The sequence below is a fragment of the Podarcis bocagei genome, assembly GCF_964188305.1.
Source record: "Podarcis bocagei genome assembly, chromosome: 6".
NCBI lineage: Eukaryota > Metazoa > Chordata > Lepidosauria > Squamata > Lacertidae > Podarcis > Podarcis bocagei.
In genome coordinates, this window is record NC_138130.1 from 47,661,400 (window position 1) to 47,678,340 (window position 16,941).

General features: G+C 40.4%; 1 protein-coding gene across 2 annotated transcripts in view; it reads right to left on the minus strand.

Annotated features, from left to right (window-relative positions):
* Positions 1-16,941, minus strand: part of CFAP47 (cilia and flagella associated protein 47) — a 185,850-nt gene that overhangs the window by 84,521 nt on the left and 84,388 nt on the right. For both annotated transcript variants that reach the window (XM_081197772.1, XM_081197773.1), the window contains 4 exons: positions 10,268-10,461; positions 8,965-9,108; positions 6,670-6,843; positions 380-491 (listed from right to left, as the gene is read on the minus strand). In XM_081197772.1, the coding sequence (XP_081053898.1) occupies positions 380-491; positions 6,670-6,843; positions 8,965-9,108; positions 10,268-10,461 (624 nt within the window). The remainder of the gene's footprint in view (positions 1-379; positions 492-6,669; positions 6,844-8,964; positions 9,109-10,267; positions 10,462-16,941) is intronic.

A 16,941-nucleotide genomic window follows, 5' to 3' on the forward strand; every position in this document is an offset into this window, starting at 1 on the left:
GTGAAATGCCTCTTTGGCTACGATAACTGGATCCAAAATAGCAGAGAAAGCCTTGACTCTGAGCATGCTCTCTGCCGTCTTTGGCTTGTAGTCAAAGACAAATTGGCATAAATGGCAAAATCCTAGACTAGTTCAACATTCCTTCAGGAAAGCGAAAATTCAAATTGCCTTTGAATTAGGATAAATCTAGGATGAGCGTAGATTTTGAATTGCAGTGTTATTAAAAGTGGCTTTTTGAGGAGGGAGAAAAACTTTTCTAATTGATACTTTGAAAAAACAGAGGTCAGCGATGCATAATTTCATTAGCAGTTAGCTGTGTCTTGTGGAATCATGCAGTAATTATCTCATACTTACAATGTAGCACTAGGTTAAAACCTACCTTGAAATTTTCCGCGTTTCCATGGGAATACAGTCAGAGTATATGCAGCTGTGTCACCAGGCTCTACGGTGAGAACTGGGTCACCACTGACAATTGGAAGATCTGAAGATACCTAGTATGACAAAAAAGCAGCAGCAAAACCAACAATGGCAAAGGCAGCACGGTCAAGATAATGTCGAAAACGTAGCTCTTAGCAGTGAGTTCAAGTACAAATATTACTACATTTCTCTTAATCTTTCCTACAGTGCTTAATTGACTATAGAATGAAGGGAACACTTTCTGCTGTGCTCTTTCAAATGTATCAGAGTTAAAATTTGGTACTATTAATCAAGTGAAGGTACATTAACTCCTTGAAAGATTCCTTCTGACCAGCTACTGAAAATCAGGACCTTTGTTTTGTGCTACGTTCACTGAAGACTTAAGCAGGGGTGAATATGTGTAAAATGGCAGGCTATCTCCTAGCTGTTCTGGCCAGGGAGGGAGGTGGGGATGAGCAAAAAATTCATTTCACCCCAGCATTCTTTGAGTGTGGGGATGGAGGGAATCCTGTCCATTGAAACAAATGTTACAGGCAATTACCCACACCAGCTCCTGGTTGGCATAGGTAACAAGCCCAATCCTCGGGCCTCTCACAGCAATAAAGATACTTTGGATCCAGCAGATCCAAAGCTGTTTCTGCCCCATCATCATCTTGTCTCTAGAATACCCCTTCTGAGGCCTACCACTGGCAATGGAGTTACATCTATGGAGCTTTATGCCTTGACAACAGATGCCACCGTCAGCACAGAGGCATCTCTGCCCCATCCTAACCCCCTGTGGATATGGGGAAGGGGAGTAATGGTTACCTCTTCATCTAAGGAGCTATGTTAACAAGGCAGTACTGCCTAAGAAGGAAACATGAGATGAAATGCAGGGGAAATGTGCTGGAGTGAGATTGAGTAAAGTAAAGTAAAGTAAAGTAACGTAACGTAACGTAACGTAACGTAACGTAACGTAACGTAACGTAACGTAAAGTAAAAATAAACCAATCAGATACTACCTGGGAATAGGAACAATGCTCAACCATTAATCTCAGATTTCATTAAGGCTCTAGTGTGGTTAAATATCAGCAATACATTTAACTACATTTAAAGCCTTAAGGGGATTGAATATTTGTGCATATCTCCTCTGCTTTTCACACAGCTACTGACAGGAAGAGAAACCAGAGCCTGCTTCTTTTAGCAGACAGCAATAAGGAAAGCAGCCAAATTCTCCCAGGCTCAGCTGAAAGCAGCTGTTGACAACAGGGGGCCTTCACCTCACCACTGGCATCAGCTGTGCACAGACAAGGAAAAATTAAATATAAAAATAGTTTCAGGGATTTTTTTAAAGTATATATATATATTGCTTCACAATATTTTCTAGAATTTTTAAACCAACTAAAACATTGTGTATACTGATTAAATTTCTTTCAGGGTGTGTATAATATCACCAGCTCTGAACAGATTAGAGGAAAAAAGAGAGATTTAACAATTGACTATTGCTAAATGAGCAATCTAAAACAGGGAGGAGAAAATTGGGCTAGTCCTGGCCTGTGGAGTCTTTCAATCCAGCCAACAGCCTCCACCTCTGCCCTACCAATAATCACCTCTGCACTCCACAAGGCTGGTTCAAATTCCCTCCTCTCCAGCAGGGAATAGAGATGGAAGAGAAATTTTATTTGGTTCACATGTATAGGGGAAACTACATACTTTGTGCTTCCTGAAGCAACAGAAGAACTGAAGCAGAACCATCCTTCGAAATTCACACTTGTCTGAATTTTGCAGTGTTTCTCTAACCAAGTAATATGCACAAAAATGCATGTACTAGGATGTGCATAAAAGTGTGTATCTTAATGAAAATAACATGTAAAAATGCATTACAGTGGAATTGCATTTTATGCAGGAGTTAGCAAGGGAAGCAAAAAAACTCTTAATCAAGAAAATCTGAATAAGTGATCTATATATATATATTCTACATAAATAAGTAATAACGGAATAAGGATTCTATTTCACAACCTGTTTTTAATGGCTCTGGAATCACACACAAACTTAATTTCAGAGGGCACACATTCTGTCTAGCAAAAGTGCTGAGGCAGGCTCTTAAAGACTCCTTCACATACATACAAAGTTGTGTGGAAGCCATTTAACCCTGGCACTATACCACAAGGGTCTAATATTATAATTTGTACAAGAGCCAGTGTGGTGTCTTCTCAGCCTAACCTCTCTCAGGGTTACTGTGAGGATACATTGGAAGGGTGGTGGAATCATTACACCACGCTGAGCTTCTTGAATGAAAGGTGGGATATAAATGTATTTTTTAAAATAATAATAATAATAATAATAATAATAAATAATTTTTATCCTTCTCCAAGCACTTAGAGCAGCTTGTGTCAAAGAAAGCACAATATAATTATCACAAAACTGCACATTAAGACAACGCAACAAAAGAAAACAACAAAAAGAGCAAACAACATCAGTAGAAAATGCTTGGTGAATATGTGAATGCATAGCACAGATACTGTTCATATTAACCTGCTGGAGATCTGGGAATGAGAGTGCATGAAATATATTTTAAGGGGGTGAGGCACATATTTTAACCTTGCACGAGGATGCTTTGATCTCTGGTGAGTTCTTCAGAGTTCTGTAGAGAAGATTGGGGACCTTAGTTGAGGACTATGCCAGCATCTCAAATGTCAACAGGCCAAAAGGCATGGTTTCCAGGCAGGATGAAATGTATATATCAGTTGTTTTTATTAATTTACCACAGAAATAAAAGAGTGATGAGAACAGGAAGAAGTAGGGAAACAGATGTGCCAGATCTTTAAAAGTTCGCTTTATGGTGAAGTACAGGTAAGAAAATGAAAGAATAACAACAGAATGATAATGGTATATGGAAAAAGCAAGGGTGCGAGGTAGGGACAATTTTCTTTCATTCCATTCCAGTAGTTTTTGCTTTATTTGTTAAATAATTTCAAAGGGGGCAGATTATAATAAATAAATATATTATTATTATTATTATTATTATTATTATTATTATTATTATTATTATTGGCCAGCCAAACAAGAGCAGAACCAAACAAGTGCCACCGCCCCCCCCATGCCAACTCAGAGAACCTATCCAGAAGGCTGCCATGATCAATGAGATCAAAAGGCACTGAGAGGATCCAGGAGAATCAAGAGGGCTTCTCTCTTGGTCACTGAAGAGGGTGACCGAAGCAATTTCAGTCCCAAAGCAAAGTTAAAACCTAACCAGAACAGATCTAGAAAATCAGTATCCAAGAATGTCTGGAGCTGAATAACCACCATTCTCTTGAGCACCTTGCCCAAGAAGGGAAAGCTAGTTGCCAGCCTATTGTTATTAACATCTTCTGAGTCAAGGTTACATTTCTGCAGGAGCAGTCAATTTGTCACTTCTTTTAAATAATCTGCAACCACTTCCTCTTTCAAGTGGGCATTTACAACCTTCTGGACCCAGCTGGATATTTCTTCCCTGCTAGATTTAATAAGCCATGAAGATCAAGGGTTCAACATACAAGTGGTTAGTCCTCCAGGCTAAACTGTTGTCACAACAGAATCTCACTGAAGCTTTCCATTGTTGCTGGCTATCCACTAATTAATTATTTTCACTGCAAGTGTGTACATATATGTGAGTTGCAAACCTGTGAACCAGAGGTCCAATCATTTTTTACCTTCATTTATCAAATGTTTTTCATAACTATTTTTCATTACAATGAAGACTTCAAATCTTCAATCATCTCTATTTTCCCTGAATATCATACTTTATATCACAAACTATGTAAAGGTTTAAAAGTATATAATTCACAGAATTTAATTTTATAAACTACTGCTGGAAATAGCCACCCTGCAAAGAGTTCGTTGTACCATATGAGAATTACATCATCTTATTCCATACAGATCAGGTGCACTGTACTTTGTTTGTAACCTGAGGAACATATGCATGGCATAATTAACTTTTTAATGAAATGGCAGTAGTATTAAATTAATGGCTTCAAATATCTCATAAAAAAGAGCACGAATGCCAATATAAAATCCAAAATATTAAGACGGCTATAAATTGTTACAGCTTGCTAGCTATACAAAGTGTGCATCTAACATGCTATTACCACAAAGTTTTAAAATGTCAAAATAAAAGGGGGAATTTTCATTGTGTGCTCTATTTGCATTTCTAGCATGCCAAATTTGATGAATCTGGATAAGGAGCACATGTTATATTTCAACAGATGTCATCACATATTATATACCTAATAAAAATATAAAAATGAAACTTCTGTGTTGAGGAACATTTTGAAAAGAAGAAAACAGGAGTGAAGGGGAAATTATTTAAAGTATTTTGTTGGAAGAGGCACTCTTGGATTAAACTGATTTTCTAGATCCATTTGAATCAGGGTTTAGGCCTGGTTTTGGTCGCCCTGTATGATGACCTGTGTTGGGAGAGAGAGAGGGAAATGTGTCCCTGTTAATTCTCCTTGACCTCACTGCAGTTTTCAATACCATCAACCATGGTATCCTTCTGGAGTGGCTGCCCCAATTTAGGGCTGAGTGGCACCACATTGTGGGAGGAAGACCTTTCATTGCCTACAGACAGCCACCCAATCTTAAACAACTCCTAACCCACAATAATACTACAACCAGACTTAACACAGACACTGGCACCAGAGCCTGCAATAAACCCAGATGCCAACTTTGCTGCCACATACACCCGGACAACACCATTACTGGCCCCAACAACATCACACATACCATCTCGGGGCTATTTAATTGCTCATCGTCTAACATTGTGTATGCCATCAAATGCCAACAGTGTCCTTCAGCTCTCTATATTGGACAAACAGGCCAAACCTTACGCCAAAGAATAAACGGACATAAATCTGACATCAAGAATCACAGAACAGAGAAACCAGTAGGAGAACACTTCAATCTCCCAGGACATTCTATACAAGATCTCAAAGTAGCTGTTTTACTACAAAGGAATTTCAGAAATAGACTGGAAAGAGAAGCTGCTGAATTACAACTCATTACCAAACTTAAAACCATGAAAAGACCTGGGCTGAACAAAGACATTGGATTCTTATCTCACTATACATGACTAAACCATTTCTCACCTTCCCACCCCTTGCCTTTTCCTGTAAGACCTATTACAGTCGTTAAGAGTCGTCAAGAGGCTCTCTCAGCTATCTGCCTATCTCCCATTCCCACCACCCTTCTGAGTAACACCCCTCCCCACCTTCTCACTATATAGAAGGATCTGGCAACTTCTGTTTCAGTGTATCTGAAGAAGTGTGCATGCACACGAAAGCTCATACCAAGAACTAACTTAGTTGGTCTTTAAGGTGCTACTGGAAGGAATTTTTTTATTTTGACTATGGCAGACCAACACGGCTACCTATGTACACATTGTGATGGTTCTTGTCCTAATTGGATAGTCATTTCCAAAGGGTGATGCTTGGGGAGTGCTCTTTAGCCCCATGGAGGCTTCAATGCAGGGTTCCCCGGGGTATGATTTCATCCCCCATACTGTTTAGCATGGTTCACAGAACAAAATCAGAATAGAAAACCACAAAATATATAACATACCTGGATCCCGGGATCATCTTCCGAGGCCTTTCTATGTGTGCCTCCTCCTTGAGAAGTGTGGAGGGTGGCAACACAAGAACAGGCCTTCTCTGCAGTGGCTCCCTATCTGTGGAATGTTCTCCCCAGGGAAGCTTGCCTGGCACCTTCATTATACACCTTTAGGAGCCAGGCAAAAGCGTTCCTTTTCAACCAGGCCTTTGGCTGATTTGATTGACATCCTATGCCCTTTTAAAATGTGGATGAACCGCCTTGAGACCTCTGGGTATACAGTGGTATATTAATTAATTAATTAATTAATTAATTAATTAATTAATTAAACAAACAAACAAATAACCTGCTACTATGGAGAATGGAGGACCAGACCATGTGGCAAAAGAGCAGGATCTGAACTCCAAAAAAAAAAAAAAAAACCCACTGGGCAGTGGGAAGCCATCAAGAACAATTAAAACATCACTCATTTTTAGTAATTTTGCAGTGGCAAATCTTTCCAATATGAATATGACATTTTCAAATGAAGGGAGGACAAGGTGACTCTAGTATCATCTGCCACTCAGATAGCCTTCATAATGATGAGTGGGATAACAAATGCTCCAGTAAATCATAACAATACATGCATTAGGCAGAGAACTGCTGTTACTTTCACTCAAACCTGTATTCAAACCTGCACAATTTTACCTTGTAGTGCAATTCCTCATTGGTAAAATTGGGTACCATTATGAGCTTCTGAGTAATCTTTCTAACTCGGCACTCTATCGCAAGATAATCCAGCGCCAAAGGTTTTGTTGCAATCCCCTTCAGGACAAAGACATGATCTGTGCCATCTGCTTCATTTTGCAAAATGAGTTTCCCCTATGATAGTGAAAGAAATGAACATTCAGCAGGGTGCAAATATTTCTGCAAAACTTCAGTGTCCACTCAAAATGAGACCTGAATGTCCTAGTGGGATGAAGAATTACACAGAGCTGCCTTGAAGACTATTCAGAAACTTCAATGAGGGCAGGATACAGTTGCATGGATGTTTGATGCAAGTTGTAAAGTCAGACCATGTGATACCAATGTTGCACCATTTCAATTTGCTACAAGTGCCATTTCAGGCCCAATTCAAAATGCTAGTGCTGACCATTAAAACTCTTAACACCTTGGGTACAAGTTATCTAAAGGACCAGTCTGTTCAATACATCCAGCTTTGGGGGCCCTGCTCGTGTGCCTACCGGTAAAATCAGTTCCTTTGTTAAGCACAGGGGTTACTTGGTGGTGGCCCCATCATTTAATTATTACTGAATGACTTATGCTTAGTTCCTTCAGTGCAGGAATTCAAGTGAGCCTTAAACATCTATTTCAAACTATATATTTCCTTAATCTCTTTCCTCAATGTGTTTTCAGCTATATGATTTGGAGCAATTTTGTTTTATATATGGGGGAGGGTATTACGTCACACTTACAAAATTTAGGTGCTTCTTCATGATGATTTATACCACATGATGTGTCTACCTTTTTGTGTATCATCTCTACTGCGTACACTACTTTCTCAGGCCATAGCCCTAGTGGTCTAGAAATTCATTAAATAAGCAAATGAACATATCATGTACAACCCCCAGAGTGACTTGCAGAAAGAACAACATTAAAATGTAAAAAGTAAGCATACAAATACAGAAGCAGTAGGGCATCTGAGCCAAATGTACACTCTTCACAATCTATATATCCATTTGGCAATTACCGCCACTGCACAAGACAAACCATACACTATCATACAATGTAATAACCTGGCTGCTTATTCTAAATAAATCAGCCACACGGAGGCCAAATTATTTCTTAACAAAACACTTCATTGGTCTGGCATAAATTAGAAAAGTTATGAATAGCTAGGCAGCTATCATCTACAAGTATCAGAGAGATGCATTGTGGGTGTCAAGTTGCCCGGCCAGATGCAATCTGTGGCCCTGTAAAAGTGGTGAAATAACCTTGACAAGATACGGGTGTTGGGTGAGATCAGGCCAAATCTTTACTGATTACAGCAGGAAGTGGGGTTGGCATGGCAGGAGGGCAAGAGTCAGTTCCTCATTCCACTCAGACCCTTCTGATGGAATGCCATTCTGTCAGGATTCGGAAATACTCAAACACCCTCCATGGCTATGTACATTATGTGTCAAACCCTGTCACGGCAAGTCAAGCATCCAGGGTTTCACTGGATGACTAGGCTGAATCCAGCCAGTCAGAGGCTCTAACCTGAGCTTAGGCTGTGCCTTAGCCAATCCTTCCCTCAAAACCCTTATGAAGGCCTCTTTTACTATGCCGATCCTGCCCAATGCCATTTTTGCTCCCAAGTAGTAACAAATGTTCTCCTATGACTAACACAACACCTTAGTTCAATGAGGGAAAGCTGGGGAAGAAACACATCCAAGGGCCAACTGAGGTTGGGAAGAAAACATTACTTTCTAGCCCCATCAGTCAGTGACCCAAGCAGTCTAGTGAGGTACTAACACGGACAGGTGGGTGAGTGGGAAGCTCATGGGGCAAAATGGCCCCAACTCTTGTGTGTGTGGCCTTTTAAAGGCCTCCACTCCTCCTTCCTTCAAGATATTATGAGAGAACAATGGGGAGACATGACTCCACCATACCCATTGACTTCTAGGCCACACACTGCCAGGCACAGTCACTCCATGCACAGATCATGCTCAGGACGCTTACAGTAGCAATAATAATCACACATAGATATAACTATAGAGGGCATTATTTAAAGTCTTCAGCTCTTTACATGCTTAGTTCATTTTTGCTTATGGGTACATTCTCACATTACCTTGGAATGTTTTGAAGTCACCACATTTACAATGTCATTTCTATGCTGTTAGTATTATGTTTATAGATACCCTTGCATTATAAGAACTTATAAATTCCACAGCTATACCAGTTCTCATTAAATGTAGAAAAGCTAATCAAACAAGAAGGAAAAAATGTGTTTTGTTCTCCTACCGTAATTACACATTCGGAAGTTGGCTTAAACATGAGGGTGTATGGAATTGTTTCACCTGGGGCAACGTATATAAGCGGGGGACCATAAAAACAGCATCCTTTTAAATGAGCTTTAAGTTTCCAATCTTGTTGACTCATGTTAGTCTGAAACAGAAGGGAATCCAAATGAAATATCTAAAGGTACAATGAATATCAGTGATTAAGGATGAAGGGGTGAAGCAGAAGTCCTTGTGGGAAATATAGGTTTTGAATAAAGGCGCATGATCTATACAGTTATCTAGTACTGTCTCCTAAGAAATGTTAACTGGTGGGAGTTCTCAGAAGAAAGCTTTCTCCTCCTTCTCCCCAGTGTATCCACCAGTGTCTTCTTCAAGCCTCTTGAGAGTGGGAGTTATAGGAACCCTCTTAAACAATGTGGGATATTGGAAGCTGCTGGAGGAAGGATAAATTTATTTATCTATTTTATTAAATTTATATACCACCCTTCACTGAAGATCTTAGGGTGGCTCTCAACATAAAGTTAAAGGTAAAGGGACCCCTGACCATTAGGTCCAGTCGTGACCGACTCTGGGATTGCGGCACTCATCTCGCTTTACTGGCCGAGGGGGCTGGCGTACAGCTTCCGGGTCATGTGGCCAGCATGACTAAGCCGCTTATGGCAAACCAGAGCAGCCCACGGAAACACCATTTACCTTCCCGCCGGAGCGGTACCTATTTATCTATTTTGACTTTGACATGCTTTCGAACTGCTAGTATGGCAGGAGCAGGGACCAAGCAACGGGAGCTCACCCCATCGCAGGGATTCAAACCGCCGACCTTCTGATCAGCAAGTCCTAGGCTCTGTGGTTTAACCCACAGCGCCACCCACATCCCTTTTGGTTCTCAACATAAATGACCCCAAATCAATCAGAGGTTTGCCCAGTTTGGAGGCATTCTCTATCAGCAGCTCAACTCTCCCCATTTCTCAGGAGGACTCATCCCAACTTTCCAGAGAGGCTTGAAGAGTGCACAGGTGGCAGGGAAGGGGAGAGAAAGGGATGGAAAACTTCCCTTCTATAACTTCCTTGAGCTAACTTATTTTAAGATAAGCCTATGTCTTTTTATACCATTTTTAGTAGAATAATACATTTGTGGCCAAGAGTTATAGAAGGTAATCTCTGTAAAGATTAACTTAATGCAGGAAGAACTCTCATCCCTGCTTTCCACCTCTATATACACATATTTATGTGTTTGCTCAGTCAGCAGTTTTAACCCAGTAGCGACTAGCCTTATTTAAATCTTGGATGAAGCTAAATGGACATACTATTGGAATGTCTTGAGTCACTGCTTGATATGCTGGAGTGACAAACTCTAGCTCAGCCTCGGCAGTATTTGTATTCACCACACATTCTATATGAAAGAGTCGGACATCATACTTCGACTGAAGAAGAATCTTACAAGGATATCGGCCAGGATACTTAGGCAAAAAAGTTATAGGAAGCTCAACTTCTGCAACTTCTGTGGGGAGAAAATAAACATTGTTAGTTTAAATATTGTAGAAAGCTCAACTGCAGCATCTTCTGCCAGGAGGGAAGAGGGATAAGTAGTTTTAATATAAGTACGATAGATAGATAGATAGATAGATAGATAGATAGATAGATGATAGATAGACAGATAGACAGACAGACAGACAGACAAATGATAGAGAGAGAGAGAGAGAGAGAGAGAGAGAGAGAGAGAGAGAGATAGATGATAGATAGATAGATAGATAGATAGATAGATAGATAGATAGATAGATAGATGGATGTACTGGTGATGCCTAAAGCCTAAAATTGTCAATGTAATTTTATTAATCTGATTAGACACTTGCATCTATATGGAAAATGGACCAGAATTTGAGGGCAACCTGAGTTTGTTAATTTCACAACTATCACATAAAAAGCACCTCAACTGCAATTAGGAATTAGAAGAAAAATTAATTGGCTTCTGCTAATAGCCTCCCTGTCCCTGCTCTTTATATTTATGTAGCTATCAACCTACCAACTATAGATTGGGGTTTATACCATGGGCTTTATTCTTTCTATTTAGAAATAATCATCAGAACACAGTTAAGACCATTAAAATGTGATCCTAACATACATAATGCAAGACAATGTACAGTGGTGCCCCGCAAGACAAATGCCTCGCAAGACGGAAAACTCGCTAGACGAAAGAGTTTTCCATTTTGGAGGTGCTTCGCAAAACGAATTTCCTATGGGCTTGCTTCGCAAGACGACAATGTCTTGCGAGTTCCTGCTGGTATTTTTTCCTCCCCCCCCTTTTTCTAAGCCGCTAAGCCGCTTATCAGCTGATCCGATCAGCAGATAAGCCGCTAAAAGCCGCTAATAGCGCTAATCCGCTAATCTGTCAATGGGCTTGCCTCGCAAGACGAAAAAACCGCTAGACGAAGAGAATCACAGAACGGATTCTTTTCGTCTTGCGAGGCACCACTGTACTATCACTGAACAGCGACAAAAGAAAAATTCAAGTACTAATTTAAGAGCCTCACGTACCAAAAATACTGGCTTAACACACCACCTGCAACGGTATCTTTAAATTTGCTGCAAATGAGTTGTCAGGACAGGGAGGCAGCACCTTTGAATACTGTGTGTGTGTGTGTGTGTGTGTGTGTGTGTGTGTGTGTGTGTGTATCCTTTTAGAGAACAAAAATCATTTTAGAGAATAATTCTTACATGGAAACTTTGAGAGAAAATTGGAAAAGGTGTAAGGATTTGTAGCTGTGCATATCTGGTTGCCGTAAAGGTAAAGGGACCCCTGACCATTAGGTCCAGTAGCAGACGACTCTGGGATTGCGTGCTCATCTCGCTTTATTGGCCAAGGGAGCTGGCGTACAGCTTCCGGGTCATGTGGCCAGCATGACTAAGCCGCTTCTGGCGAACCAGAGCAGCGCACAGAAACGCCGTTTACCTTCCCGCCGGAGCGGTACCTATTTATCTACTTACACTTTGACGTGCTTTCGAACTGCTATGTTGGCAGGAGCAGGGGACGAGCAACGGGAGCTCACCCCATCGCAGGAATTCAAACCGCCAACCTTCTGATTGGCAAGCCCTAGGCTCAGTGGTTTAACCTACAGCACCACCCACATCCGGTTGTCATAGTATACTTCAAAAAGCTTCTGGCAAAGCAGCTCACCAAAGACTCCTGAGGAAGCTTAGTAGTCAAGGAATAAGAGGAGAGGTCTGCTTGTGGACCATGAATTCATTAAGCTGCAGGAAGCAAAAAGGAGTAGCCAATTCACCTTTCAGGCTTTAGGATTTACTCTGAGAATAAACCCACTCAGGTGCTATACAAGTTCCTTTTTATTTTCTCCCATGAAGCAAGAAGTGGTTTTGTGCCCTGCAAAAGGGGGGGGGGACACCTCCTCTGCATCACAGCCCCGGTATGATTTGGCTTCCTCTGCAGCTGTTTTTTTTTTTAAAAAAGTGGGAGATCCATATCATCATTATCAATCTCATCTAAATATCCTCAGCTCCTGAAGCTATGGCAGAGCCACTTCCAGCTGGACCTCTCCACCCCAGCTCCAGTTACTACAAGCTGCCCTGTGGGGAAAAGCTCAGGAGAGCAAGGGAAGCAAGCAAAAGAGACCGCCAACCCAACTCTTGCTGGATTAACCTCTTCCCACCACAACCATCTACCACCAACTGCCCTGTAAGAAGGATTCCAGGAGAGGTAAGCGGGCAGGCAAAGAAGTCATCAAGAGCCTTCTCTTGTCTGTCCCAGCTGGACTCTGCTCTCCCCACACAAGGCCATTCCAACACTGTCAAGTGGGAAGGAACCTGATGGCTTTATATTGTTTATTGCTTTTTTAAAAAAGTTGATGCTGTCAGTTGCCTTGGAAGGATTTGTATCCTGAATAGCAGGCTATAAATAACTGTAATGCACAAATAGTATATTCATTGGTAATTTTATTTTCCTGTTATAAAATGGTGTTCAGTAGCAATTCAAACCTTTACCAACTGGAAACTAATTGATGCTACCATTGCCATGTCAATACTTTCCTTGAACTCTTTGTTACTGCTTAAAAAAAAACCTCAAGTTCACAACAGGAATAGCACAGCATTGTATTATGTGCCTCCAACATTAGCAGACTATCAAACAGATTATAGCACCTCAGCTTCAAACTTCTCTGAAATAAATTAGCTTGTTCTCTCATAAAGACAAGATTAATGACCTGCTAATTTATGAATTATTACCTCTTTTCTGTTTTGTCACCAAGTTATTATCCCCATCGGCTATCTTCCACAAAAACGTCCCACGTTTGTCAGTTATACTAGTAATAAAACTTGCTCACTTATTCCTGGCTCATAAATATTTTTCCCCCAAATTAGATTGTAACTATCTCGTATCATTCACGCAGTACATGGGAGCACAGAAAATATCCACATTAGATGATTTTTCAATTTTTTGGTATATAGTTTAAGTATATTCAGTACCACAAGACAAAACTCACAATTCTTTTACACAAAAATATTAGCAATACATTTTAGATAACATGCCTTTATTATCAGTATAGGTCTAATTTTCCTATGTGCTATTCTTTCTCCTGGGATTTGCATTTTGCAGAAATTACTGCACACCAGAAAACATCTTGGGCCAAGCTAAAGGCTGCTTTTCATGGTATGCTTGTATTCTGGTTTTGATACCCAAGTACAATTAAACACATATTTCCTATCAGTTTGTTAAGCATGACTTCCTGCATAGTATAAACATTCATCATCAAAATAAATAGCAAAGGTCTTATCCTGGATTGGTTCACTACTTCCAAATCTTTTGAAGAAGCACTGGAAGACAGCAAGTTGGTCCACCTTGTAGGGTTAGTTTTTAAACATACTGCAGAAAGCGCTGTCCAAAAGACTGCCACACCAAATTAGGATGTCAAAGCAGATAATTTTGTGAATATCTGGCTCAATTGCAGGGGAGGTATTCACAAATCACACAAAGATCATTCTAGATCTAGAGGGACTTACATACCGGTAGCTGGATATTGTATAAGCTTAATTTCTAGCAGAACTAAGAAGTTGAAGATGTTATTCATTGAATTCGAGTTGATGTTTGTTGCTTTGTTACAAACCCAAGGATTGGGTCCACTTGTGTTTTCTCCTGGTATATTACAACTGCCAAAATTATACTTAACAGAACAGCAGTCAAGAGGTAAAATTTAATTAACCCAAGAACTGCATGCCCTCATTGCAAGCAATTTGTGGCCCATCCTGCACCCAGTGTGCACAAGGAGAAGTAGCAGTAATTTTTTTGTAAAGATGCCTGTCCCAATCTGGTAAGGAAGATTTGCACATGCAAGTGGCCTTCTATGTGTACTTCCATTGTTGATACACATCTGAATGCACATCTCCTTTTGCATATGGTTCACAATGCCCATTTATCCTACTGAACTGGTTGTACATGTCTTTTGATGCAATGCTGAGATGTATATCTGCTTCTAAAGACACCAGTTCTGGCACATAACTAGCCATCCATAACTACGATTAGAACACTGGTAGGCATCTCAAAAAGTCATATCTTAGTATGTATGTAAAACAAAATAGGCCACCCACAGAACACAACCAGAAGAGAAAGAGGATCACTGATAACATTGTGCTGGGGAGCAGGTTTAAAGCTCCAGGAAATTTCTGTGAAATAAAAGATTGCTCCGATTACACCAGACACTGAACCGAGGCAGAATTCATAAGGCATATAGTGAAAACGATAACCTGTTCTTGAGTATAATATGAAGGCATATCTTTAACATACACATATGGAGAAGTTTTCAGAAAATTATGCTTTTTAGATAGTGTTATTAAATATGTAAATATTTATGTCTTCTGAATTGAGTAGTGGAAATAAATGTTAGTTCTAGCAACCATAGAAGTCAACATATTGTAAATGATTTGCTAGCCTAAGTAATGTGATGTGACATGATATTCTATCTTATTTGTAAGGATTAGTGGAGGATGTTTGGCTGTGTGGTCTGCTTTATTTTCTACAAACTTTAGTGATGTGACAATCAACGGTGTAGCCCATGTCAAGGACTGGCTGGACAATGATGAATGTGGGGGGCACCAGTCAGGGAACCCCCAAGGGAAACCCCAGAGGAGGAAGGCTCGGGACCAGGAGATTGGTGGTGGGACACCAAGGAGAGTTCAGGCGGAGAAGAGTTCAGACGCTGCTGAAGAATCCAGGGAGTCTCCCTCTCCCGATGCAACAGGCTCCCCTCCCCTCCTCCCTGGTCCCCAAGAACCTGCATAGTAATGCGAAGAGCAGAACAGAGGTCAGAAGTGTGAAGACTGCAATTTGAGACTGCTTGGGAAATGGCCGGGAGAGGAGGAGCCTTAGAGCAGTGTGGAAGGCAGGGACCTTCAGTCCTGTCAACTGCTCCATAGGGGCAGCAAAAACCTGCTGGGAAGTGTTGCTGAGACCACTAGGCTGAATGTATGTTCATTTCTTTGAATAGAGAGTTAACTTTAATGAAAACGGAGAAGTGCTTCTTTTAGCGCTGCCCTGCGTCTGCCCTTGCTTTCTAATGAATGGGCCATTAGAGATGAAAAACCATGGAGAGACAGAATTAAAAAGAAGATAGAATTAGCCAATAGCTAATATCCACCCTTATTTTAGTTTCAGAGTATTGAACAGCTATTGATTAAGCATGAAAGCACAGCACACCCAAAGACGGCCTCGGTCCAGTATACCTGAAGGAGCGTCTCCACCCCCATCATTCTGCCCGGACGCTGAGGTCCAGCGCCGAGGGCCTTCTGGCGGTTCCCTCATTGCGAGAAGCAAAGCTACAGGGAACCAGGCAGAGGGCCTTCTCGGTAGTGGCGCCCGCCCTGTGGAACGCCCTTCCAGCAGATGTCAAAGCGATAAACAACTACCTGACATTCAGAAGACATCTTAAGGCAGCCCTGTTCAGGGAAGTTTTTAACATGTGATATTTTACTGTATTTTTGGTTTTTATGGAAGCCGCCCAGAGTGGCTGGGGAGGCCCAGCCAGATGGGCGGGGTATAAATAATAAATTATTATTATTATTATTATTATTATTATTATTAAAGACAGAATGTAATTATTAAAAAATTCATTTGAATTAATCAGGCACAAAATTAAAAAAATAAAGCATATTAAAATGATTAGTGCCTTAACAGTTCAATAGCACTTCGCAAGCATCAAGTACAAAGCAAAGTATTTAATCAGGCATGGGAATTGTAAGTTGTAGAATTATTCATGTATATTTATAACTCCAAAGTCTAGCTGTCACTGTTGCCTATTGACCTGAAAGGTGGTCTGGTCTGCATCTGTACCTTTAACAGCAGTTTGACATGTATACATCAGCAGATAAAACTCTTCACATGGTACGAAGGTACCATAAGATGTCTGCATTTTAGAGTCATAGGAACAAGGTGCAGATTATTATTATTTTTAATGCCAACCATAATAGTTGTTCAAAGCTTCAGGAATTAGAACTCTATTCTCCTTACTATATCTCATCAACATGCAGTTGTGGTTAACATAATGGCCAATTCTTCATTTTTGTGCTTATTATAAAAAAGGGTGTTTCGCTTCTTTGCTAAAAAGATCCAGCTCAGTCTTGTAAGATGGAATTTTAATTTGGACTATATAGGCTAATATTTGTTTTCTGAAGCATTACATATAAGTAATTGAAGATAGCTTGGTATGTCACATCCAGCTGGCAGTCTTTTACTTAATACGCACACAACTCAAACTCTATGAAGCCTAAACAGCAATAGCACCGATCCAAGCTACAAACTATTTAATTAATGTATGAATACAAATGTGTGAGAAAATTGGTAAGAGTTACTTTTAAAAGAAAAGAAACAAGTATTTTAACACGTTAAAGATAAACCAATATTGTATTCTCTTCATAAAGGTTAAAAAAAAAAGGTAAAGGACTCCTGGACAGTTAAGTCCAGTCAAAGGTGACTATGGGG